A 27,855-nucleotide genomic window follows, 5' to 3' on the forward strand; every position below is an offset into this window, starting at 1 on the left:
GAGAGAGTGATGGTGAGAGAGTGAAGGTGTGGGAGTGAAGGTGTGGGAGTGATGGTGTGGGAGTGAAGGTGTGGGAGTGAAGGTGAGAGAGTGATGGTGAGAGAGTGAAGGTGTGGGAGTGAAGGTGAGAGAGTGATGGTGAGAGAGTGAAGGTGTGGGAGTGATGGTGAGAGAGTGAAGGTGTGGGAGTGAAGGTGTGGGAGTGATGGTGTGGGAGTGAAGGTGAGAGAGTGATGGTGAGAGAGTGAAGGTGTGGGAGTGAAGGTGTGGGAGTGAAGGTGTGGGAGTGATGGTGAGAGAGTGAAGGTGTGGGAGTGAAGGTGTGGGAGTGATGGTGTGGGAGTGAAGGTGTGGGAGTGAAGGTGTGGGAGTGATGGTGAGAGAGTGAAGGTGTGGGAGTGATGGTGAGAGAGTGATGGTGAGAGAGTGAAGGTGTGGGAGTGATGGTGAGAGAGTGAAGGTGTGGGAGTGAAGGTGTGGGAGTGATGGTGAGAGAGTGATGGTGAGAGAGTGAAGGTGTGGGAGTGATGGTGAGAGAGTGAAGGTGTGGGAGTGATGGTGTGGGAGTGAAGGTGAGAGAGTGATGGTGAGAGAGTGAAGGTGTGGGAGTGAAGGTGTGGGAGTGATGGTGTGGGAGTGAAGGTGTGGGAGTGAAGGTGTGGGAGTGAAGGTGTGGGAGTGAAGGTGTGGGAGTGAAGGTGAGAGAGTGATGGTGAGAGAGTGAAGGTGTGGGAGTGAAGGTGAGAGAGTGATGGTGAGAGAGTGAAGGTGTGGGAGTGATGGTGAGAGAGTGAAGGTGTGGGAGTGAAGGTGTGGGAGTGATGGTGTGGGAGTGAAGGTGAGAGAGTGATGGTGAGAGAGTGAAGGTGTGGGAGTGAAGGTGTGGGAGTGATGGTGTGGGAGTGAAGGTGTGGGAGTGAAGGTGTGGGAGTGAAGGTGTGGGAGTGAAGGTGTGGGAGTGAAGGTGTGGGAGTGAAGGTGTGGGAGTGAAGGTGAGAGAGTGATGGTGAGAGAGTGAAGGTGTGGGAGTGAAGGTGAGAGAGTGATGGTGAGAGAGTGAAGGTGTGGGAGTGATGGTGAGAGAGTGAAGGTGTGGGAGTGAAGGTGTGGGAGTGATGGTGTGGGAGTGAAGGTGAGAGAGTGATGGTGAGAGAGTGAAGGTGTGGGAGTGAAGGTGTGGGAGTGATGGTGTGGGAGTGAAGGTGTGGGAGTGAAGGTGTGGGAGTGAAGGTGTGGGAGTGAAGGTGTGGGAGTGAAGGTGTGGGAGTGATGGTGAGAGAGTGAAGGTGTGGGAGTGAAGGTGTGGGAGTGAAGGTGAGAGAGTGATGGTGAGAGAGTGATGGTGAGAGAGTGAAGGTGTGGGAGTGAAGGTGTGGGAGTGATGGTGAGAGAGTGATGGTGAGAGAGTGAAGGTGTGGGAGTGAAGGTGTGGGAGTGAAGGTGTGGGAGTGATGGTGTGGGAGTGATGGTGAGAGAGTGAAGGTGTGGGAGTGAAGGTGTGGGAGTGAAGGTGAGAGAGTGATGGTGAGAGAGTGATGGTGAGAGAGTGAAGGTGTGGGAGTGAAGGTGTGGGAGTGATGGTGAGAGAGTGATGGTGAGAGAGTGAAGGTGTGGGAGTGAAGGTGTGGGAGTGATGGTGAGAGAGTGATGGTGAGAGAGTGAAGGTGAGAGAGTGAAGGTGTGGGAGTGAAGGTGTGGGAGTGAAGGTGAGAGAGTGATGGTGAGAGAGTGAAGGTGAGAGAGTGAAGGTGTGGGAGTGAAGGTGAGAGAGTGATGGTGAGAGAGTGAAGGTGAGAGAGTGATGGTGAGAGAGTGAAGGTGTGGGAGTGAAGGTGTGGGAGTGAAGGTGAGAGAGTGATGGTGAGAGAGTGAAGGTGAGAGAGTGAAGGTGTGGGAGTGAAGGTGTGGGAGTGATGGTGAGAGAGTGATGGTGAGAGAGTGAAGGTGTGGGAGTGAAGGTGTGGGAGTGAAGGTGTGAGTGAAGGTGTGGGAGTGAAGGTGTGAGAGTGTGAGTGAGTGAGAGTGAAGGTGTGAGAGTGAAGGTGTGAGAGTGTGAGTGAGTGAGAGTGAAGGTGTGAGAGTGTGAGGGAGTGAGTGTGAGGGAGTGAGAGTGTGAGGGAGTGAGAGTGAGATAATTACCTAAGTGCTGGACCACACTCACACCTATCAGGTGTGAGTGCATAGGGGAGTAAATGTGAAAGTATGAGAGCGTAGATGAGTGAGTGTAGGATGAATGAGTGTAAAGAGAGAGGAGAGTGATAATGAGTGCTTAACTACTGCGTGTAAGAGCAATATGAGCCACATATGAGGTATACTGCAGATATAACCTCAGATATACACACACAGTTGTGTGAGGGATCATATTGCACACCAATCACCCTCATCTTACATCTTGCAACATCCTTCCTCACCTGCTCTAACAAAATGTACTGAAATTAAATGTCTGAGAAACTACAAAAAAAAGTTTGTCGTTTGATGAAACATTTCTCTTATAGTACATGTTATATCAATGACCAGATGCGCGAAAGTTACCCCTATAAATCACCAACATAAAAGGACATCCCTTGACCTTCAACATCCCTTACCTTCTTCTTCCTTCTCAGCTTTAATCTTGACTCTACGGGAATTAGCGACACTCCAAGTGCCAGATCGCGGCCTGACGCTGGGAGGCTGAGAGAGGCTGTCATCTCGCTCTCCAGCGGCCGACCCCAGGGTGCGGGACACCGTTATATCCGAGGGGTCTGCTGATATATCTCCCTGCTGGATCTTGCTGCAAGGCCCCACGGTTGATATATCCTGTTGGAGAACAACTACTGTTAGCTTCAGCGTGTGCAACAGCAAATAAATGCGTATTATGCAAGATAAATATGTATACTATGGGTGTATATGTTTCAATTCAAGTCACTCTAGGGGAGTATCTCTAGGGTGGTATGTTTGAGTATTGGGTGGTGGTGGTGGTTGTGGTTGTGGTTGTGGTTGTGGTGGTGGTGGTGGTAGTGGTGGTGGTGGAAGTGGTGATGGTAGTGGTGGTGGTGGAAGTGGTGGTGGTGGAAGTGGTGGTGGTAGTGGTGGTTGTGGTGGTGATGGTAGCGATGCTAGTAGTGTGGTGGAAGTAATGTTGGTGGTGGTAGTGATGGAAATCGTGGCAGTAATGTTGATAGTGTTGTGGTAGTAGTGATGATAGATGGTGGTAGTGAAATTGGTGGGGAAATGATGGCATCATTGGTGGTGGTGGTGGTTGTCTGATGTGGAAATAGCCTATCAGATGTACACCAAAATGGTGAGCATGTCTCCAGAGGTGACGCTGCGGGAGGACACCGGTAATATATATGACCTCATATAATGATATTCAACATTCTCAGTAACTTGAAATATACAATGCTAAGTAAAACCAAAAACAAAGAAAATCATGAAATATTGTGTTTACAATGATGAAAATCTACAGCTAAAATGGCATGGTTCTAGAATACACATAACCAAAATTTAAATATATATTTACTACTCTTATATAAATTAAAAACAAATCCATTTTGCAGGCAGCCTGAACTACTGGATTGGTGCCGTGGTGTGTACCAATGTCGAGGCATCAAGACCTTCTCCAATGGTTCAATTATTGTTGTCAAAATACCAGTATATGAGATGGCTACTTATAACCCTGCGTGTGCTTGATAGTGCTCGCTGGTCATCATCCATCATACTAGTCAGAGGCAGAGCCCAGCAGCTGGAGCTCTCTCACTACTGCTGCCAGCATCAGTCAACCTATTAACCTGGCCGGTTGGATCAGGTCTTAAGAATTCCTGGCTTCCCAATCTTGCCTCATCTTAATCTGACAGCGATATTCACTGCCACCTTAACCTTGACATTACTCCACACTGCCTGCCCTTGACATTACTCCACACTGCCTGCCCTTGACATTACTCCACACTGCCTGCCCTTGACATTACTCCACACCACCTGCCCTTGACATTACTCCACACTGCCTGCCCTTGACATTACTCCACACCACCTGCCCTTGACATTACTCCACACTGCCTGCCCTTGACATTACTCCTAATCTATCTTCCCCATCAAGGCAATAGAATATCAAGACTTGTGATGTTAGAACATAAGCGACCAGTACTCACTCAAGATACAACAGTGATGAGGCTTCCTTGTAGACACTGTCTGTCTCCCTCCCTCCCTGTGATGCCCCACACTACACCCCAAACTCCTGTCTGTCTGTCTGTCTGAGACCCACAACACAACTCTACTCTCCCTCGATTGATAAAGATTAAGCCACCCAAGAGGTGGCACGGGCATGAATAGCCCGTAAAACTCTCCCTCGATTATAACGAGCGTTTATACCCGTCTATCCCCCAATGTTTCGTTGAATGGATGGATTTTAATCTGGTAAGAAGGGATAGCCTTTGAAACCTTTGAAACTACTGGAGGTGAGGTTCGTTTGGTCTTACCTCACCTCTTTGGTCCTTATCATATCTATGGAAGGAACTTATGGGATACTTAACTTAAGTTAAGGTTAAGGTTAAAGTAGAGTCTACCTTAACCTTAAACTTACCTTAGTCTTAAGTCTACCCACCTAAGGTAGACTTAACTAAGGTTAAGTCTACCTTAGGGGGTAGAAATAGCCTAAGCTACTCTATCCCTTTGAGATGTTATTTCTTTCTTGTCTCAATAAACATACTTGAACCTCACCTCCCTGTCAATGTCTCGTAAGTCTGGTATAATCCCAAGTCTCTACTCAAGTCACCTCAACAACTGTTACACCGCCTGACCTTGACATTACCCGCACATGACTCCATGTTGCAACCCGTTCTCGCAAATTTAATAAGTCAATATTGACTTATTAAATATGTGCATAGGTGACATACTTAACATAATAGTTTCCCTTGAAAAGCTTCATAGAAAACACCGACCTTACCTAACCTACTTAGTAGGTTTAGATAAGTATCTTATTGCTTCGTAATTACAATTATTACCTAACCTATACCTATAATAGGTTAAGTAACAATTGTAATTACGAAGCTATAAGATGCTTATTTTAACATACTAAGTAGGTTAGGTAAGGTCGGTGTTTTCTATGAAGCTTTTCAAGGGAAACTATTATGTTTAGTATGTCACCTATGCACGCAACTAATAAGTCAATATTGACTTATTAAATTTGCGAGAACGGGTTGCATATATACACCAACATATGCCGAGTTATACACCAACATATGCCGGGTTATACACCAACATATGCCGGGTTATACACCAACATATGCCGAGTTATACACCAACATATGCCGGGTTATACACCAACATATGCCGGGTTATACACCAACATATGCCGGGTTATACACCAACATATACTGGCCTATACACTAACACATGACGGCCAATACATACATGAACAAGGAGGGAGCGTGACAAGGGGACATAAACAAACGCTCAACTGGAGAGAAAATAAAAGAAGTCTTTTAATGGCAAGGGTTTCAGCCAGAGGAAATATAGGCCTAGATACCATATAAACAATGCTGAAAATGTCAAATTAAGTTGAGAAAAGGATTAAAGTCATGATTAGCAGGGATTGGAAACCAAGACAATTATAAATACAGTACTCCAAATATTTTTAATACGGTACTAGGATTGGCATTTCGAAACATAAATTATGAAGTTGTCATGTTAACCATCCAAATTGTCTCGCACTTTAGGGCTCACTTGAGGTATACACTACAGTTTTGGCCACACTTTAGGGGCCACTTAAGGTATATACTACAGTTTTGGTCACCATACTATTGAATGGATAAACATTTCTTGAGAGTACATGTTGAAGGATGTCTTGCGTTAATAATGTGCATTAGGCAGCGTATTCTCCTGTTTTGATAGTACTTATAGGAAGGAAGAGGACCAAAGTACATATACCGACGTACAACGAAAGTAGAATTTGGTACTATAGAACTTGGACAAACAGGAAAACGATTTTCTACTTATGTTGTAAAGACAAACCTAACCTTACCTAACCTTCCTAGGCCTAATACACGCATTCTGATGCCTAATATAGAATATGTGTGTTACCTACTTGATGGGGTTCTGGGAGTTCAGTTCCCCAAGCCCGGCCTGAGGCCAGGCTTGACTTGTGAGAGTTTGGTCCAATACTGGCTTGGAGCGGCCCGCAGACCCACATACCCATCACAGCCCGGTTGATCCGGCACTTTTTTTTTTAGAAAACAATCTAGTTTTCTCTTAAAGATGTCCACGGTTGTTCCGGCAATATTTACCCAGCCACTTGGGCTGGACGGTAGAGCGACGGTCTCGCTTCATGCAGGTCGGCGTTCAATCCCCGACCGTCCAAGTGGTTGGACACCATTCCTTCCCCCCTTCCCATCCCAAATCCTTATCCTGACCCTTTCCAAGTGCTATATAGTCGTAATGACTTAGCGCTTTCCCCCCTGATAGTTCCCTAGTTCCGGCAATATTTATAGTCGCTGGAAGGTCGCCTAGTCGGCGACAAGGCGACTTTTCGGTGTGACTTCAATGGCTTTTAGGTGTTAGTGTATATTAGTATCTATAGCACTAGTGCGACTGGTGAGAGGTCGCACTAGTCGCCTAGTGTGCTATACTAGGCCTAGGAATATTTAAGTTTGTATTTTAGCCTAATTTGTTCAGACTATAGAGTGAATAGTACAACATTCTACTATAGAATTGCTTAGGACGTCAATATTTGTTCTATGGTGCACATAGTAACAAAAAGTACTATCTAAACAGGAGGATGGGATGGCATTAGGAACCTGCCATATAAAGCGAGCCTAACACCAACAAACTTACACGGGAGACATTTCCAGTCACGCAGGGTGCAGTCGCACCTCCACAGAGCTCCAGTATCATCTATTGATACTGGTAATGGCTCAAAAGGGCCACCACTTACGGGCTATTCATGCCCGTGCCACCTTTTGGGTGGCTTAATCTTCATCAATCAATCAATCAACAAACTTACTTACGGGCTATTCTTTGTGTTCTGTTCGACGGAAAACTGAGTATCCACCGTCCTGTTTTACCAGTTATTCCCATTGACCTCATTGTGTGTGCTATCACTCCATGGACACATTTATCGAAAGTCTTTGCGAAGTCCGTGTATACCACATCTGCATTCTGTTTTTCTTCTAATGCCTCAGTGACTTTGTCGTAGTGGTCAAGTAGCTGTGAGGGGCATGACCTTCCCGCTCGAAATCCATGTTGGCCTGGGTTGTGGAGGTCATTGGTCTCCATGAAACTGGTGACTTGACTTCTGATCACTCTCTCAAATACTTTTATTATGCGGAACGTTAGTTCAACTGGTCTATAATTCTTAGCCAATGCTTTGTTCCCTGTGTAGAGGGGCAATGTCTGCTGCTTTAAGCGCATCTGGTATCTCCCCGGTGTCCAAGCTCTTCCTCCACACTATACTGAGTGCCTGTGCTACTGGCACTTTGCATTTTTTTTATAAATATTGAATTCCATGAATCTGGACCCGGGGCTGAGTGCATGGGCATGTTGTCAATTCCTATTTTAAAATCTGTCACGCTCGTGTTGATATCAGTTATATTTACAGGGGTTTGGATATCACGCATAAAGATGTCCGGATCTTTCACTTTCATGCTGAGTATCGGAGTGCTAAACATGTCCTCATACTGCTTTTTTTAGGATTTCACTAATTTCTTTATCGTCATCAGTGTATAAACCTTCACTGGTACGAATAGGTCCAATACTGGCATTAGTTTTTGCTTTTGATTTCGCATATGTGAAGAAATATATATTTTTTATTTATTTCTTGAATTGCTCTCTATTCTAGTTGCCTTTCTTCAATCTGATATGAATGCTTCAGTCTCCCTGTTTAAATTATTCCATCTTTGTAGGGAAAGTCGTGTCTGTTTAAGCATTTCGGTTATTTTTTCTTTCTTTTATAGTGTCGTCTGTGTTCTCTTCCTACGCTGGACTTGTTGTTTGGGTATAAATTGGATAAGTTTAGATTTAGGAAAGACTTGGGTAAATGCTGGTTCGGTAACAGGGTTGTTGATTTGTGGAACCAATTACCGCGTAACGTGGTGGAGGTGGGGTCCCTCCATTGTTTCAAGCGCGGGTTGGACATATATATGAGTGGGATTGGGTGGTTATAGATAGGAGCTGCCTCGTATGGGCCAATAGGCCTTCTGCAGTTACATTTGTTCATATGTTCTTCCTGGTTTTCCTCAAAGGAACATGTTTCAGACAGACTTTATATGTTTCTGAAGTTAGATTCCCAATGAATGTGTGTAAATTCCCTGTTTATTTTCTTGCAGTCCATCCTTTTATTATTATAAATTGAATTTACTGAATAACCTCTCTCGCTTGATCACTGTTTTAGGTCTATTCTGACTACTGTTGGTAGTTTGCACTTCAATGAGCTTGTGATCTGAGTATGTGGTATCTGCGATCGTAATGTCCCTGATTATGTCTTTTTATTATTATATTTTGTATAAAATGAATATTTTCGTATAATATGTACTGATTATTTTATATTTTCGTTCCTAGCTGGCTGATATCTGCTGGTTGAGTGAAAATTTGTCACAGAATCTCAGTAGTTCTCTGGCCTGTGGTTGGTTATTTCCAGGTTGATTTCCTGCTATAATGTTATTGTTTGCTATTCTCATTCTGAAACTGGGTAGATTGAAGTCTCCAAAAGATAATATCTGGTACTGGGTTTGCTAGGTAGTCAGGGATATTCTCTGTTTTGTGTATCTGCTCTGTGAATTCCTCAACTGTTGCATCTGGCGGTTTGTATATTAGAATAATAATTAGATTTATTATTTTAGATTTAATAATTAGATCTATTATGTTGGTGGTCATGATGATGATGGATTTTTTTCCAATGGGAAATTCCTGGGAGGGCCCTAAGCCTCTGGCTGGCCCACTAAGTGTTGCTTGTTTCTGTTTTACTTGGGCGGAGTGTGAGTATTTATGACTCGTATGGTCGCTTCAGTAAGATTTTGTCCCATGTGTTTAACAACAACTTCTTCTGCTCTGTTGAATCTAAGTTGAAATCTTATTGGTTTGTAACTGTGCACTGTGTTAGATAATGTTCCAGTGGTCTGTTGTGTGTCTAACTGTGCACTGTGTTAGATAATGTTCCAGTGGTCTGTCGGGCATTTCTCCACAGTGCTGACATTTCCTCTCATCTTCTGGAACCTGTAAGCCTATTTCCCATGCACATGGGTATCCAAGCCTGATGCGATATAAGTGTACTTCTGTTGTTCTACTGCTCCCTTTCATCAAACTAAGTGGTTCGTAGTTGGTTGAATTCTTGTACCAACTCGCAGATCCTGATGTTGCAACTGCTGTGTTGTGGTCACTGTACATCATCTGCATTGCTCTATTTCTAATTACTTTCTTAATCTGTGATATATAAATGGTATATAAATGTCTACATTTCTTCGCTTAGTTGCAAGTTTTGCAGCTTCGTCTGCAATGTCATTTCTTATTATTCCCACATGACTTGGCACCCAGTTGATGAGTACCCGACGGCCTTGACGTTTGAGTGTTTGCATTAATGATATGACATTTGTTATCAGATGTATGTTATCACATATGTGTTTTTGTTGCAAGGTTTCAATGGCAGTTCTCGAATCTGTACGATAACATGTTGTCGGTGTTCAGCAAGATCATGTTCCAAAGCCTTTTGAATGGCTAGCATCTCTGTTTGTGAAGTCGAACACCCGTTTGAGAGCCTCCAACTATTTACAGAGTTTCCTGCCTTAACTGCAGCTCCGGTTTCTTGTCCCTGCTGGTCTACTGATCCATCTATGAAGTATGTGAAGCTGTCAGATGCCAAGTTTGCTTCTATATGCATCTGTACAATGTTACGTAACAGATGAAGATTTGTCTGGTTCTTTTTCCCTCAAGAACCATAATCTTAAAGTCTGCTGGTGGTGGTGGTCATAGTCATGATGATATGATGATGATGATATGATGATGATATAGTGATGATGATGATGATGATGATGATGGTGGTGGTGAAGACGAGGGGTGGGACGTGCTCCAATAGGGACAGAAGGCCAGGAAGCAGGTCAGGAGGGCGACCTTCGTGATATCATGAAATAAAATGTATCGACCTGGAAAAGAAGCGCAGTGGTAATGGGGGCAGTAATGGTGGCAGTATGGACTACAGTGGTAATGGGGGCAGTAATGGTGGCAGTATGGACTACAGTGGTAATGGTGGCAGTAATGGGGGCAGTAGTGGACTACAGTGGTAATGGTGGCAGTAATGGGGGCAGTAGTGGACTACAGTGGTAATGGTGGCAGTAATGGGGGCAGTAGTGGACTACAGTGGTAATGGGGGCAGTAATGGTGGCAGTAGTGGACTACAGTGGTAATGGTGGCAGTAATGGTGGCAGTAGTGGACTACAGTGGTAATGGTGGCAGTAATGGGGGCAGTAGTGGACTACAGTGGTAATGGTGGCAGTAATGGGGGCAGTAGTGGACTACAGTGGTAATGGGGGCAGTAATGGTGGCAGTATGGACTACAGTGGTAATGGTGGCAGTAATGGGGGGCAGTAGTGGACTACAGTGGTAATGGTGGCAGTAATGGGGGCAGTAGTGGACTACAGTGGTAATGGTGGCAGTAATGGGGGCAGTAGTGGACTACAGTGGTAATGGTGGCAGTAATGGGGGCAGTAGTGACCTACAGTGGTAATGGTGGCAGTAATGGGGACAGTAATGGACTACAGTGGTAATGGTGGCAGTAATGGGGACAGTAATGGGGGCAGTAGTGGACTACAGTGGTAATGGTGGCAGTAATGGGGACAGTAATGGTGGCAGTAGTGGACTACAGTGGTAATGGGGGCAGTAGTGAGCTACAGTGGTAATGGGGGCAGGAATCAGCTGTAATAAGCGACCAGGGTGTGGCAGGTTATTAACCTCATTGTGACCAACTTGTTACTGTTACAGGTTTTTAAGCCATCTAGAAGTAACGACCCCCCCCCCCTCTATGTAAAGTAATATTATATATAAGTAGCGGACACACGGACACACGGACACCCGGACACACAGACACACGGACACACGGACACACACGGTGCAGGTAAAGTGAGGCTCACGGGGCGTGTTATGGCATGCCCGCGTGACGTCACCTGACATTTACGGGACAAAGGTGGAGGAAGCGGGTCACGGGCGGACCGTACCCGCACTTACACCGTCTCACGCACCACCAAAATGGAATTTCCATGTCAGGAGCAATGCTCACTGGTGTTCATATCACACTAATCTATCGCGGTCCCAAACATAACATAAGAACATAAGAACAAAGGTAACTGCAGAAGGCCTATTGGCCCATACGAGGCAGCTCCTATTCTATAACCACCCAATCCCACTCATATACTTGTCCAACCCGTGCTTGAAACAATCGAGGGACCCCACCTCCACAATGTTACGCGGCAATTGGTTCCACAAATCAACAACCCTGTTACTGAACCAGTATTTACCCAAGTCTTTCCTAAATCTAAACTTATCCAATTTATATCCATTGTTTCGTGTTCTGTCCTGTGTTGATACTTTTAATACCCTATTAATATCCCCCCGGTTATGTCCAAAAGTGTCACACTAATGTCCAAAGTGTCCAAAGTGTCACACTAATCTATCGCGGTCCCAAAGTGTCACACTAATCTATCGCGGTCTCACAGTGTCACACTAATTGAAAAACATAAATTAATAATTGAGTCGCAACATGGTTTTATAAATGGCCGTTCATGTTTAACAAATTTGTTATCTTTTTATTCTAGCATTGTTGAGGCAGTTGATAGTGGTAAGGATTGCGATGTTGTATACCTTGACTTTAGCAAAGCTTTTGATACAGTGCCACATGAAAGACTGATTAAAAAAATAGTCTCATGGTATTGGGGGTGCTATATTAAGCTGGATTAGGGCATGGCTATACCAAAGGAAACAGAGAGTTAGTATAAATGTAATCAAGTCAGAGTGGGAAAATGTTGTAAGTGGAGTGCCTCAAGGCTCTGTCCTGGGACCTCTGTTGTTTATAATATATATAAATGATTTAGATTCAGGTTTGAGTAGCAACATTTGCAAATTTGCCGATGATACGAAAATCGGTAGGGAAATTAATTCGGAGGAGGACTCACTATCACTTCAAGTTGATCTAGATAGGGTTTTGAAATAAGAACATAAGAACAAAGGTAACTGCAGAAGGCCTATTGGCCCATACGAGGCAGCTCCTATTCTATAACCACCCAATCCCACTCATATACTTGTCCAACCCGTGCTTGAAACAATCGAGGGACCCCACCTCCACAATGTTACGCGGCAATTGGTTCCACAAATCAACAACCCTGTTACTGAACCAGTATTTACCCAAGTCTTTCCTAAATCTAAACTTATCCAATTTATACCCATTGTTTCGTGTTCTGTCCTGTGCTGATACTTTTAATACCCTATTAATATCCCCCCGGTTATGTCCATTCATCCACTTGTAAACCTCTATCATGTCACCCCTAACTCTTCGCCTTTCCAGTGAATGCAACTTAAGCTTTGTTAATCTTTCTTCATATGAAAGATTTCTAATTTGGGGAATTAACTTAGTCATCCTACGCTGGACACGTTCAAGTGAATTTATATCCATTCTATAATATGGCGACCAAAACTGAACTGCATAATCTAAATGGGGCCTAACTAGAGCAAGATATAGCTTGAGAACCACACCAGGTGTCTTGTTACTAACGCTGCGATTAATAAATCCAAGTGTCCGATTTGCCTTATTACGAACATTTATGCATTGATCCTTTTGTTTTAAATTCTTACTAATCATAACTCCCAGATCCCTTTCGCAATCCGACTTCGCAATCACAACACCATCTAGCTCGTATCTTGTAACTCTATCATCATTACCTAACCTCAGAACTTTACATTTATCAGCATTAAACTGCATCTGCCAATCCTTTGACCATTTCAAAACCCTATCTAGATCAACTTGAAGTGATAGTGAGTCCTCCTCCGAATTAATTTCCCTACCGATTTTCGAATCATCGGCAAATTTGCAAATGTTGCTACTCAAACCTGAATCTAAATCATTTATATATATTATAAACAACAGAGGTCCCAGGACAGAGCCTTGAGGCACTCCACTTACAACATTTTCCCACTCTGACTTGATTCCATTTATACTAACTCTCTGTTTCCTTTGGTATAGCCATGCCCTAATCCAGCTTAATATAGCACCCCCAATACCATGAGACTCTATCTTTTTAATCAGTCTTTCATGTGGCACTGTATCAAAAGCTTTGCTAAATGGTCAAAGGATTGGCAGATGCAGTTTAATGCTGATAAATGTAAAGTTCTGAGGTTAGGTAATGATGATAGAGTTACAAGATACGAGCTAGATGGTGTTGTGATTGCGAAGTCGGATTGCGAAAGGGATCTGGGAGTTAAGAACATAAGAACATAAGAACAAAGGTAACTGCAGAAGGCCTATTGGCCCATACGAGGCAGCTCCTATTCTATAACCACCCAATCCCACTCATATACTTGTCCAACCCGTGCTTGAAACAATCGAGGGACCCCACCTCCACAATGTTACGCGGCAATTGGTTCCACAAATCAACAACCCTGTTACTGAACCAGTATTTACCCAAGTCTTTCCTAAATCTAAACTTATCCAATTTATATCCATTGTTTCGTGTTCTGTCCTGTGTTGATACTTTTAATACCCTATTAATATCCCCCCGGTTATGTCCATTCATCCACTTGTAAACCTCTATCATGTCACCCCTAACTCTTCGCCTTTCCAGTGAATGCAACTTAAGCTTTGTTAATCTTTCTTCATATGAAAGATTTCTAATTTGGGGAATTAACTTAGTCATCCTACGCTGGACACGTTCAAGTGAATTTATATCCATTCTATAATATGGCGACCAAAACTGAACTGCATAATCTAAATGGGGCCTAACTAGAGCAAGATATAGCTTGAGAACCACACCAGGTGTCTTGTTACTAACGCTGCGATTAATAAATCCAAGTGTCCGATTTGCCTTATTACGAACATTTATGCATTGATCCTTTTGTTTTAAATTCTTACTAATCATAACTCCCAGATCCCTTTCGCAATCCGACTTCGCAATCACAACACCATCTAGCTCGTATCTTGTAACTCTATCATCATTACCTAACCTCAGAACTTTACATTTATCAGCATTAAACTGCATCTGCCAATCCTTTGACCATTTCAAAACCCTATCTAGATCAACTTGAAGTGATAGTGAGTCCTCCTCCGAATTAATTTCCCTACCGATTTTCGTATCATCGGCAAATTTGCAAATGTTGCTACTCAAACCTGAATCTAAATCATTTCAATGATTAGTAAGAATTAATGATTTATGATTAGTAAGAATTTAAAACAAAAGGATCAATGCATAAATGTTCGTAATAAGGCAAATCGGACACTTGGATTTATTAATCGCAGCGTTAGTAACAAGACACCTGGTGTGGTTCTCAAGCTATATCTTGCTCTAGTTAGGCCCCATTTAGATTATGCAGTTCAGTTTTGGTCGCCATATTATAGAATGGATATAAATTCACTTGAACGTGTCCAGCGTAGGATGACTAAGTTAATTCCCCAAATTAGAAATCTTTCATATGAAGAAAGATTAACAAAGCTTAAGTTGCATTCACTGGAAAGGCGAAGAGTTAGGGGCGACATGATAGAGGTTTACAAGTGGGTGAATGGACATAACAAGGGGGATATTAATAGGGTATTAAAAGTATCAACACAGGACAGAACACGAAACAATGGGTATAAATTGGATAAGTTTAGATTTAGGAAAGACTTGGGTAAATACTGGTTCAGTAACAGGGTTGTAGATTTGTGGAACCAATTGCCGCGTAACGTGGTGGAGGTGGGGTCCCTCGATTGTTTCAAGCGCGGGTTGGACAAGTATATGAGTGGGATTGGGTGGTTATAGAATAGGAGCTGCCTCGTATGGGCCAATAGGCCTTCTGCAGTTACCTTTGTTCTTATGTTCTTATGTTCTAATCTATCGCGGTCCCACAGTGTCACACTAATCTATCGCGGTCTCACAGTGTCACACTAATCTATCGCGGTCTCACAGTGTCACACTAATCTATCGCGCTCCCAAAGTGTCACACTAATCTATCGCGGTCTCACAGTGTCACACTAATCTATCGCGCTCCCACAGTGTCACACTAATCTATCGCGGTCTCACAGTGTCACACTAATCTATCGCGGTCTCACAGTGTCACACTAATCTATCGCGCTCCCACAGTGTCACACTAATCTATCGCGGTCCCACAGTGACATGACTACATGTAGGTGAGGCCATGAGAACATGAGTGTGTGGGAGGAGAGTGGAGGTGCACACACACACACCCTCCATGACACAGCCGGTCACTAACAACATAACCAGCGTGTCAGATCAATAACCCTCACTTTCTCCAGCACTGCAATGACCAGTCTTCCTGACACTACCACGCCACCTCCACCCTGCAGGCGTCGGCCCCCACCACCTCCACCCTGCAGGCGTCGGCCCCCACCACCTCCACCCTGCAGGCGTCGGCCCCCACCACCTCCACCCTGCAGGCGTCGGCCCCCACCACCTCCACCCTGCTGGCGTCGGCCCCCACCACCACCTCCACCCTGCTGGCGTCGGCCCCCACCACCTCCACCCTGCAGGCGTCGGCCCCCACCACCTCCACCCTGCAGGCGTCGGCCACCACCACCTCCACCCTGCAGGCGTCGGCCCCCACCACCACCTCCACCCTGCTGGCGTCGGCCCCCACCACCACCTCCACCCTGCAGGCGTCGGCCCCCACCACCACCTCCACCCTGCTGGCGTCGGCCCCCACCACCACCACCCAATACCTTTACTTGTCTACCATGCTCTTGCTCCACAGTGTTGAGGAACCTTCTCACCCAAGAACAACTGCACACTTCAGCCAGCTTCAGCCCCAGCAAGACAGTAGACATGAGAAAATCAGTAGGAGCCATGAGGAAGATTCGAACCTATGCGTAGGGTACTCCCAGGTACTTTCTAGACCACTACACCCCGACATGGTCAAAAATATTGCAACCTGGGATTCAACTGCATTCTCTAAGCAGTCCGTCCTCTAAACAAAGACCCAAAAGTGAGTCCATCCACCCGCCAAACCCCCTGTTTGTGAATGAAAAACGGTTTACACACGACTCACAACTGATTTCGTTCGAACACTTCCGGAACAAGTGCTTCACTGACGACTGGTGTTCGAACCACAACGCTGTAAATGCTTCATCCACGTACTACAAATACAAATAATCGCCAACAGATCCTAAACACCTAACCTAACCAAACCTACGCCTAACTAGACATAGAATTTTTATGTATAATAATATTAATTTTATATGAGAACAAACCAACTATTAATACACAGTATGTTAAAATTAATGAATGCGTCTGGGAAGGACGGCCGCTGCTTTAACCAGCCTAGTGTGATGACGGGTTGGTGGATTTGCTGTATTTTTGAAAGTGGAGTTAATAACTTGGGTGGAAGAAACAGTGATTGTTAGTGGTTTTAGGAGCTCTTCTGATGCTACTTGACTCTTCCCATCTTCATGTATCTTTGTAGGTATGTACTGTTGAAACCCGTCTCGCACTTTCTTTAGGTCAATATTGACTTATTAAATAAGTGCATATGTGACATACTAATTTATTGTGAATATTTTAGTTTACCTTGAAAAGTTTCATAGAAAACACCGACCTTACCTAACCTTCTCAGTATGTTAAGATACTAAGCATCTTATTGCTTCGTAATTACAATTATTACAAGAAGGAATACATACACAAGAATGTGAAGGTATACACAACAGGTGACACAAGTGAAGGGAATGAACGTACTGTTCCAAAAAGATATACTCGGCCTGAGCCTCAGTACGGACACCATTACCATTCCTGCTGAACCATCGTCTTAGTTTAAACAATAAGACAAATGTACTTTAACAGAGTCGTGTTTAACAACTTCAACTTTCCATGTCAAGATGAAGCAACTCGCTTATTTGTAACTGGTCACATGATTATTTTGTTATGTGGCCATACCCATGGTGTGGGGGGGTGTGGGGGGTGTGGGGGGGAGTTGGGGGTGTGTGGGGGGGGGTGTGGGGTTTGGGGGGGGGGTGTGGTGGAGGGGGGACGCGCCCCCCCGCCTCCACCACTAAGACACACTAACACCTTCGCGTCATCTTACGTCACGTCAAAAGGCCACAACCGAGGTGAAACTAATAATAAATAATACCTATTTTACATTGTACAAATTAGTATTAACAAATTATGTGACGCTGACAAAATTTGGGAAGTGTAGCGTGTGTGAAGCAGGAGTAAGAGGTGTAAACTGTGGGTTCCTGTGGGTTACCGTGGGCCCTTGTAGCTGTTACTGTGTAACCACCCACCCGTGCGGTCACTCAGCACCCACCCGTGCGGTCACTCAGTCACTCAGCCAGTTGAGTACGGTCAGAGTACACGGCTCGGCCCGATGGGTTCCTGCAAATGTGTACCTGACAGGCCGGAAGACACGCCGGGACGATTCGTGCACGATGCCGCGCGGACTGCAAACCCCAACAGATGGGACGATCGGAAGAGCACCACTGGAGTTTGGTGGCAGGCTGAGAGGAGACGGTTGGGAGGAACCCACGAAACCAACACCACGGACACCCCGAGTTAGCCTGGGAGGAGAAACGCAACAGTCACTGTGGGGGAACATCTCGTACACGCCTCCGACCCGCTTGGCCGAGGCGGCACAGAGCATTCACAGACAACTGTCATTAGTTGGGTACACAGGCTTCTCGGGTGATATACTGGACTGTTGTGCCTGGCATGTTGTCCAGTAGCCAGGTGTTGTGTAGCCCGGGTCCTGCTACACAGCCACACACACACACACACACCTTCCCGGCATCCATAAGTCTTTCCACCTTCACACTTAAGTCTTGTTAACGTTATTCTGGTGACGTCTGATAATTCTGTTGACATGTTCTAGGCTCACGACCCAAGATATATAAGCCTTAAACTGCATTTGTCGAACTTTCGTCCATTTTTATAACCTATTAACGTCTTGTAACGATATTGAGTCAGTTTCTGAATTGATCTCCTCCGCTACTTTTGAATTATCTGCTAATTGCAAATGTTATTGTTGAGGGCTGTGTGTACATGGCTCGTATATATGGCAGACAACACAGGTCCCAGCACACTCCTCAGGCACTCCAGTAACAACGCTTTCCCAAACTGAATTAAATCTGAGTGGGAAAGCGTTGAGGTGGAGTACCAGAGTATATAATGTCCTATATCACTGATACTCTCTCTCTCTCTCTCTCTCTCTCTCTCTCTCTCTCTCTCTCTCTCTCTCTCTCTCTCTCTCTCTCTCTCTCTCTCTCTCTCTCTCTCACGCGCGCGGGGCCCAAGTTCTGGTGGCCAAGCGGGACTGGCGGTACACGGACCCGGGTTCCATTACCGGCCGAGGCGGAAACAAATGGGTAGTTTTTTCACCTGATGCTTCTGTTTAACTAAGCACTATATAGGTACCTGGGAGTTAGTCAGCTGTTGCGGGCTGTATCCAGGAGATGGATGTGTGTGTGTACTCGCCGAGTTGTGCTTGCGGGGGTTGAGCTTCGGCTCTTTGGTCCCGCCTCTCAGATTCCTGAGCTTCTCGAGTGTGTGTGTGAGAGAGAGAGAGAGAGAGAGAGAGAGAGAGAGAGAGAGAGAGAGAGAGAGAGAGAGAGTAACAAAGTAATATAGGTCGGGAGTCAGTATATACATTAGGCAGGCGTTATAAAGGCGGGGTCCAAGAGCTAACAGCTCGACACCTATACACATGAACACACACAAACTATAAAAGGTACAGAGTTTTGCAAGGACATTCGTCCTGGAACAGCGAGGATATGTAGACCGAAAGACATGTACCTAACGTCGCTGGAAAAGAGGAAAGAGAAGGGATATGATCGGTACATATAAAATACTTAGGGAGAAGGACACAGTGGACAAAGATGTTCACAATAAAAACCATTAAAACAAGAGGGGCTGGGCGGTAGGACCAGATGACTCATAGAGATGTTAGAAAGTCGTCTTTTACCGTAAAAGTTGTAGGGAAATGGAATGAACTAAATGAGCAGGTTGTAGAAGTGAACTACATTCATAACTTCAAACGAAGATATAATAAAAAAAAATGGATCAGCACAACAGTTGGCTGGAAAGGCGGGGTCCAAAAGCTAAAGCTCGGTACTGTACACACACACACACACACACACACACACACACACACACACACACACACACACACACACACACACACACACACACACACACACACGCCTGGGAATTTGTGAGTGTGTGTTAGAGAAATATATTCAGTACATATGATAGTGGAGTGGTATTATTACTGGATAGCCAGTGAGGTGACCTGGCCACCCAGGTTCGAATCCTCGAAGTCACAGAGTTTATAGTGATTCGTAGCTTAGAGATGCATACCTTATATATTTATATAATATATATATTATATATATATATGGAGGTTGAGTTCTAGAAGTTATATATAAATTATATGCAAGTGTGTGTCGTGTATATATATATATATATATATATATATATATATATATATATACACGACATATATATATATATATATATATATATATATATATATATATATATATATATATGACAATGTCAGACCACGGAGGAAAAATGAAACAGGAAATTTCCTTAAGTACTTTCGTATATTAAATACATCTTCAGAAGGTGTTTCCTGTTTCATTTTTCCTCCGTGGTCTGACATTGTCACATTCTTAATCACGTGTTTATTTTCGTGATATACACACACACATATATATATATATATATATATATATATATATATATATATATATATATATATATATAGATGTATCATAAAATAACGGAAATGAGAGACAATAAGAGGAAAACATAACAGTGGATTAGTAAGTGGTCAACAGGGGGGGGGGGGGCGTGGGGGTTGCTGGGACATTCATGCATAAAATATTAACACAACACGGCTCTGCAACATTCCAACATCACAAAGAGTAAATTGCAATTACAGACAACCCGCGCAGGAAGCCCAGACACGTGTACCTTGTGACGAGTGAGCAGACAAGTATGATAGAAACACTGACTTACAACACTACAATGTGTCAGACGTAATATGATAGAAACACTTACAACACTACAATGTGTCAGACGTTGGCTAACACATCTCACAAGCATCTAAAGTGATCAGTCTTTTAAAACCCTAGACATACAAACCATATTTCTTATATATATAAATTAACAATATATATTATACGAGTCCCGAGGGCGTCTTCAAGGGCGTCCCCGAAGAGCTTGCTCAAAAGCGTTCTCAAGGGCGGTCCTAAAGGGTCCCTGGGAACTTTGAGAAATATCGCCCTCTAACCTCGCCCCCCCCCCCCCCCCGCCCCGGTGTCATTTGCATGGTCTGAAATGAAATAGTGGATGTGTTTTCCGTAGATTGCAATGTCTACTACCGCTGTTTACCTGCATGTAGCTGCACTAATGCAGATGTACCTAATATGTTAATAAAAAAAAAAATTACCTGCATATTTCCATGATTTACTCGAAAACGCTAAAATGAATTTATATATATATATATATATATATATATATATATATATATATATATATATATATATATATATATATATATATATATATATATGCGAACAAGCCTGAATGGTCCCCAGGACATATGCAACTGAAAACTCACACCCCAGAAGTGACTCGAACCCATACTCCCAGAAGCGATATATATATATATATATATATATATATATATATATATATATATATATATATATATATATATATATATGTCTGTTCGAGATTGAAGGCCAGACGGGTAAGAGGAAAGAAGATGGGAAGGGCAGGAAGATGGTGATGGTGGGAAGAGGCATTATGGGGAGATGGGAGGAAAGAGTAGGAGTGAGTGGAGAGGGGCTGGAAAGGTAGCGGAAATGGGAGAAGAGATAGAATGTCGGGAGAGAGAGATAAGAGGGGAATGATGGGGGAGGGAGATAAGAGGAGAATGTGGGGGTGGGATAAGAGACAGACTATCCCAGGCACCGCCAGGCACCACCCTTCTAGCATAACATAAACAGAAGTCATAGCAATACTTCCACTTGATGCTGTTTAGTCCACGGGTGAGCTGGAGACCCAACACATGAGAGAGAGAGAGAGAGAGAGAGAGAGAGAGAGAGAGAGAGAGAGAGAGAGAGAGAGAGAGAGAGAGAGAGAGAGAGAGAGAGAGAGAGAGAGAGAGAGAGAGAGAGACACACTACTAGGTACGAGGACATTGAAACTTGCACTGAATGGCAATAACATAGTGTTGGCTGTTAACCACATGGGATTACATCATGCGCGCTATGTTTGGACACACACACACACACACAAGGAGCGAACTTCTCTAAATTAAACATATATAAGATTACAGTTGTGTATCCTAGGATGGCCAACATCAGAACTGCCTTTTAGAAATCTGTTTAAGAAACCATTCAAAACCTTGTGTACCACACATATGTCAGACCAGTTCTGAAATATGCAGCACCAGCGTGAAGTCCTTAACTTGTCAAACAAAACGAAGTTGGAGACAGATCAAAAGCATAGCACCAGACTAGTCTGTGAGCTGTGAGGTATGAATTACCAGGAAAGACCAATGGAACTAAATCTCGCCTCACTGGAAAATAAAGTAATCATAATGTACCCTATGTGAGCACAACTACCATAGATAAGTACAACTTCTACTTCTAGGGGTTACAACCCCTAGGCCTAGTAACGCAAATGTATGAGCTATATTAGCCTAAGATTGGCATATGATTGCTTGGACAGGTTAGATTACGGTTTTTAGTTCCTATTCCATTCTAACAGTATGTCGTTTTGACTATTTTAGTAATACAAGCCGTAACTTTTTTAGGGTGTAAAAGTATCTTTTTAGATAATTGAGGAAATAGTTATTGTAAGTAATATACATTGTATATTATGTCGGGATGGGCGGCAGGCGTATGTGCACAGCTGACACCTAACTATTACGTGAACACTACAAACCAAACATGACTTGTGCATTTTTCATGTTTAAAAGTCAAATACAGAACTGTATATTGGCTTCCGGTATTTGATTTACTAGGCTGCGTATATAGTTCTGCCTAAGTTAGGCTAGGCCTAGGTTAGGTTAGACCTGTGTCCGGTTAAACCTAGTTAGGTTAGACCTATGTTTGATTACCCCGTGTTGTAAGCATGTGCTTACAATACGGATTGAAAATATATGAAGCACATTTCTCAGATATTTCAAGATTACCAGGAAGATAAAAATCGAAAATTCGACTCCTAGAGCAGGTTCAGGAGCACTGTAAACACTTGTGGTGACCCCACTAGCAGGGTGTGGTGACCCCACTAGCAGGGTGTGGTGACCCCACTAGCAGGGTGTGGTGACCCCACTAGCAGGGTGTGGTGACCCCACTAGCAGGGTGTGGTGACCCCACTAGCAGGGCGTGGTGACCCCACTAGCAGGGCGTGGTGACCCCACTAGCAGGGCGTGGTGACCCCACTAGCAGGGTGGGTGGGTGGGTGTATGCACCAAGATATACACGTCAACAGGTGATGGATGACCAGGTAGTCAGCACATAGCTGACCAGGACAAATAGTTCGAGGCGTGAGGAGGCAGTATTCAACATGCAGCGGAGGGTCCGCGCCCTTGAGAGTGGCCAGCATACATATACCCGGGGAGTACTGGTGGCCCAGGTCCCCCCAAGCCTCATTACAATATATGGCTTACTTAGTCAAGGTAGTCCTACTCTCTACCTTCCTAACCTTCAGTAATGTTGCAAGCTATCACAATATGTTTTATTTCATGCCACCACCTACTGCATATATATATATATATATATATATATATATATATATATATATATATATATATATATATGAAATCCTAACTAAATCTAACCTAGCGTATCTAGCTTATATCAACCTAACCTTTCGCAGTAGTCAGCGCGGCCTCTGATAGCAATTACAAATCCAAGCTAAAACCTTGTATAACACCATTATAATACAACAACTGAAAGGTTGCTGCGCTTCAACAGTCACAGCTTAAAATCGAAACACGTTTTCCCTAAACTATTTGCAAAATTGATTAAAATAAAGACTGACATTTTTTCATTTGATCACAACTCGTTCAACGACCAAAGTAAATTCCATAGAAACGTTTGAAATGTTTTTTTCATTAAACAACGAGATATTTTATTAATATCAGCATATTGGTTGATATTATAATTAGATAAGTTTTATATAGTTGATCCGTAGTACTTCATAACGGAATATACGCCTTTCATAATCTATTGAAAATGTTGTAATATCAGTCATATAAAAGACACAACACAACCCAAAATACTTGATTTACGTCAAGGGGGAAGGAGCGGGACCCGGGAACCGCCAGATACCTCACCTAATTGCACATATATAAACAAACGAGGATGAGTTGATAATCACGGGAGACATCTCCCGTCACGCAGGGTGCAGTCGCACCTCCACAGATCTCCAGTATCAGCTCTTGATACTGGTAATGGCTCCAAAGGGCCACCACTTACGGGCTATTCATGCCCGTGGCTTAATCTTTATCAATCAATCAATCAATCAGTTGAAAATGCACGCACATTAGCGTTTATTTGTTTACATTTGAATATCCATAAATGCATATTATGGAGTGCACCCACATCTGTGCCAGGTGAGTACGAGAGGCTCACCATTGCCCGTACTGCTTGGAACTTTTTTGGTTCTGAGTAGCTGAACCTAAAACAACAGATGAAATGAACTAGCAATGTGAATTTCTCAGAGTTGGGTGGCGGGGGGCGGCCCGGTGTGTTTACCCGAGGTCGCTAAGCGTCAGGGCAGGACTGCCTCCTGAAACCTTAATATAGTATAATAAATAAATATCCATACGTTCAGCCTTCCCAGCTTAATATCACGACTTGTAAGACATACTAACTACTGACCACCGCCAGTACCATGGCATTGTTTTAATATATTGGGGATAGGCTTTTCTGGCGAGTTATGTAGATAGGTGTCGATTAAGTAGGCTTTTGAAGAGATTTAAAGTTTTTTGTGACAATTATGTAAGCTTTTGCTTACAAATATCCCATCTCTGTTAAGATTATATTGACCCAAACATTCAGGTCTGATGGGAGAGAAATTATAGATTCCCAAAGACCTGAAAACTAGTGTAAAAAGTTATGATTTGTTTATTTTTGGAGCCTATATATATATTGGGCAGCACAAAATGTCGACCATACACAGAGGGCGCCAGGATCAGTTTGGGTTACTGTTACCTTCGGCAGGTGGCTACAGGTGACGATTTCCCCAACACTGAGCATTCCATCTCTAAAATCTGTGAGCAAGAACTCTCTCATGATGTCACCCACGGCACTGTCCAGTCATTAGACTCTTCTGACCTGCCGATACGAGGTATCTGGAGGTTGATAATTACCTTATCCACTCTCGTGTTCATGAGGATATCCTCGTAATGCATCAACATTTGCAAGTGTACACTACTGATCACACGGTCCTGTATGACTAACCATCCTGTGAAATGGGGGATATTTAGCATCACAAAGTTAGCTCTTAACACACACTACGTAACCCTTCATATAGTCTAGGCCAGCTGCGCTACTGCAGATGTGCCAAGTGTAAACAAAATTCTATAAAAGACTGATGAACTCAGAGAAACATTGACCATGTGCTCGTGGAGGTGAACTGGGAAGTGTGACGTCACTGGGATGACATCACGCATTTTGTTCAAATTTGTATTTATGAAGTATTAATTTACCAAGTGGGTAGAAATGTTGGATTTGTTTTATTGTGTTCAATGGGATGTTAGTGTTGTACAGCTGCAAACTCTATATACCATCATCTAATGTGACTTTCTTCTTTCATGGTGAAGTTAGATGTGTGTGAAAGTGCTGCGCTGCAGCTGCTGGTTCTTGTGTGTGGTAGAGGGTGAGGAGGAGGACCACATGTTACAGTAGTGTGGTCCTTGAGTACACTGGAGCCCTCAGGTGTGCTAGTCGCGTGTGGGTGAAGGAGGCCGCAGGTGCCACCAGGTAGGCGCCTCACATAATGATTGTACCCAAGTAACACCACACACACGCACACGCTACGTGTGTGTGTCTACTCGCTAATATGTGCTTACTCACACTCGCCTTCCGTCGCCTATTGCACTGGCCTCTGACTTATCATATCTGCTCTTTTAAACTAAATATGGTGTATTTTCACCTACTCTTTCAATAAACAGGTGCTTTCTTAGCTCCGTGTGGCTCACCTCAGCCTGTGGGTTGCGGCAGTGTTCACTCGTCCTGGTCTTCTCCTTACTGAACATTGAAGTTCTCTTGACTTTGTCAATGCCTCATGTAACCTTACACGTCATAATTACGTAGCCACTTGCCCTTTCTTGTTTCCTGCGTGATGATGCTAGTTCTCCCAGGCCTATAAGAGGACTGAACTACCAGCTTCAATATTCTAGTACAGATCTAATATAAGTAGTGGTGAAGGCGTCTTGGTGTAAGTGCCTGAGGTCTATGGCAGTGTTGGCCAGCTCAGCATACACCACTCATAGTGCCATCTTAATGTGTGCCTCCGGTGACAGGCTGTCGGCGATGTCTACTATCTATCCTTTTCCCGTCTGAGATTTAAGTATTTGACTTCTCAGATCATTTCTCTGGTATGCCCAGCTCCGTCTGCAGCATTCTGCAGTGCTCTGCTGGTATGATTCGTATCATTAGTTTTGCATCGTTAGTATCAGTAGACTCTTCCAGTTGATTTACTTGTCTTTTTACAAGTATACTCATGAACGATACAGGTCTGAGTTTAGTTCCTCCTGTCTATTCATCTTCTTAAATTTTGGTACAATATTAATTTTCCAGCTGTTTGGTAGTTCTCTCCTCTCCAAAGAAGCAGTATCAGTTACTGAGAACGGTTTGTTCCTTGGGAGCAAACCTTTCATACCTTGATAATTCCCTCCCTCCCTCCCTCCATGTGAATAAATAGACCTTCCTTCCTTCCTTCAGCATAAGCTGCTTCATCCATGTGAATAAGTAAACCTTCGGCCTTCAGCATAAGCTGCTTCATCCATGTGAATAAGTAAACCTTCGGCCTTCAGCATAAGCTGCTTCCTCACACACATTAGTTGTAACTTAACTGTTGCTTATCTCTAACTGGAGAGTGCTGCGTGCTCTACCTGCCTGTGGGAGGGGTTAAAGCTATAGTTTAAACACTTCCTGGAAGCCTTAATTTAGTACCTGAGACATGTTCTTGTCAGCGTGCCTCTCCTCCCCCGTCTTGTTCACGTCTAATCACCCTAAGGCTTTACACACTGGCCTCCTTATATGACTGGGGATAAGTTCCCGATTTTCTTTATCTGGATGCTAAATAATTTTGACATTTTAACTTTGAATGTGCGAGTGCATATTTTTGTAATTGTACTTGCGGGGGTTGTGCTTCAGCTCACTGGCCTCGCCTCTCAAATGTCATCGACTGGTGTAAATTGTGTGCTATTATAAAGAGTATAGTATTATGTGGTAGTGAAGGAGAGGGGGCGGCGTGCCCGGTTACAGACAGATGGCGGGGAGGGAACAGCACTCTCACAACCCCAGTAAAGCAGTAATTAGTAAAGTAATTAGCAGTAAAATAGGTACCTGGGAGTTAGTCAGCTGTCACGGGCTGCTTCCTGGGGGTGGAGGCCTGGTCGAGGACCGGGCCGCGGGGACACTAAAAAAAAGCCGCGAAATCATCTCAAGATAACCCCTTCTACTCCTAATACTTCTTTCAGCCTACTCCAGAACTACAAACATTCATGTTATGAATTAAATACACAAACCAATCACAGGCTTCCTAGAGCCAGCCTATGCAACGACTAGGCTTAATACCTTGCTGCATAATGCCTTGTGAAACTTTGAGATCGGTAAATAATGTTCAATTCTTCAAATCTGTTGACATTTTCGTTCCGAGAGGACAATATTCAACACAAAAATACTACACATTATTGTGTGTTAATTACTCAAATGTTGCCATCTCATATTTCTAACACAGTATGATGATGTGGTGCGGGCCAGGGCGGCCAGGGCGGCCAAGGCGGCGACCCAGTGGCGTCAGGCTGGCCAGCCTGGAGCCATGGCGCCTGGGTCTTCACTCTTAAATACATAACTCTCAACCTTTCTCACCGTTTTTAAATAAGCGACGAAACAGTGGGAAGCGAACCTTGTTTCAAAGACGAAATGACCAAACACTAGCAATGGCTGGTTTATGGTGTAACGTAACACTAAATGGCTGGTTTATGGTGTAACGTAACACTATATGGCTGGTTTATGGTGTAATGTAACACTATATGGCTGGTTTATGGTGTAATGTAACACTATATGGCTGGTTTATGGTGTAATGTAACACTACATGGCTGGTTTATGGTGTAATGTAACACTACATGGCTGGTTTATGGTGTAATGTAACACTACATGGCTGGTTTATGGTGTAATGTAACACTACATGGCTGGTTTATGGTGTAATGTAACACTACATGGCTGGTTTATGGTGTAATGTAACACTATATGGCTGGTTTATGGTGTAATGTAACACTACATGGAGGGTTGTGGTCTAGAGTGGTACAAGACAGGGTTGTAGTGTTGTGTTGTATGTAGGCGTGTGGGGTGCATATACTGGAACCGCCTGAAGCAATATAAGAATACAAAAAGTCAGTTTTGTGATCGTATGTTAATGAAATAGTTTAAGGTTGGTGTGTAAGTGCCAGAGTCGGTTG

General features: G+C 43.8%; 1 protein-coding gene across 6 annotated transcripts in view; it reads right to left on the bottom strand.

The window, feature by feature from the left end:
* LOC123767922 (SNF4/AMP-activated protein kinase gamma subunit) overlaps positions 1–27,855 on the bottom strand; it is a 246,500-nt gene that overhangs the window by 155,712 nt on the left and 62,933 nt on the right. For 5 of the 6 annotated variants that reach the window (XM_069306620.1, XM_045758052.2, XM_045758051.2 and 2 more), the window contains exons 3-4: positions 17,537–17,704; positions 2,586–2,796 (exon numbers count right to left, since the gene is read on the bottom strand). In XM_069306620.1, the coding sequence (XP_069162721.1) occupies positions 2,586–2,796; positions 17,537–17,704 (379 nt within the window). The remainder of the gene's footprint in view (positions 1–2,585; positions 2,797–17,536; positions 17,705–27,855) is intronic. The other variant, XM_045758053.2, reaches the window with a different exon arrangement.

This window comes from Procambarus clarkii, chromosome 58, assembly GCF_040958095.1.
Source record: "Procambarus clarkii isolate CNS0578487 chromosome 58, FALCON_Pclarkii_2.0, whole genome shotgun sequence".
In the NCBI taxonomy this organism is placed as follows: Eukaryota; Metazoa; Arthropoda; class Malacostraca; order Decapoda; family Cambaridae; genus Procambarus; species Procambarus clarkii.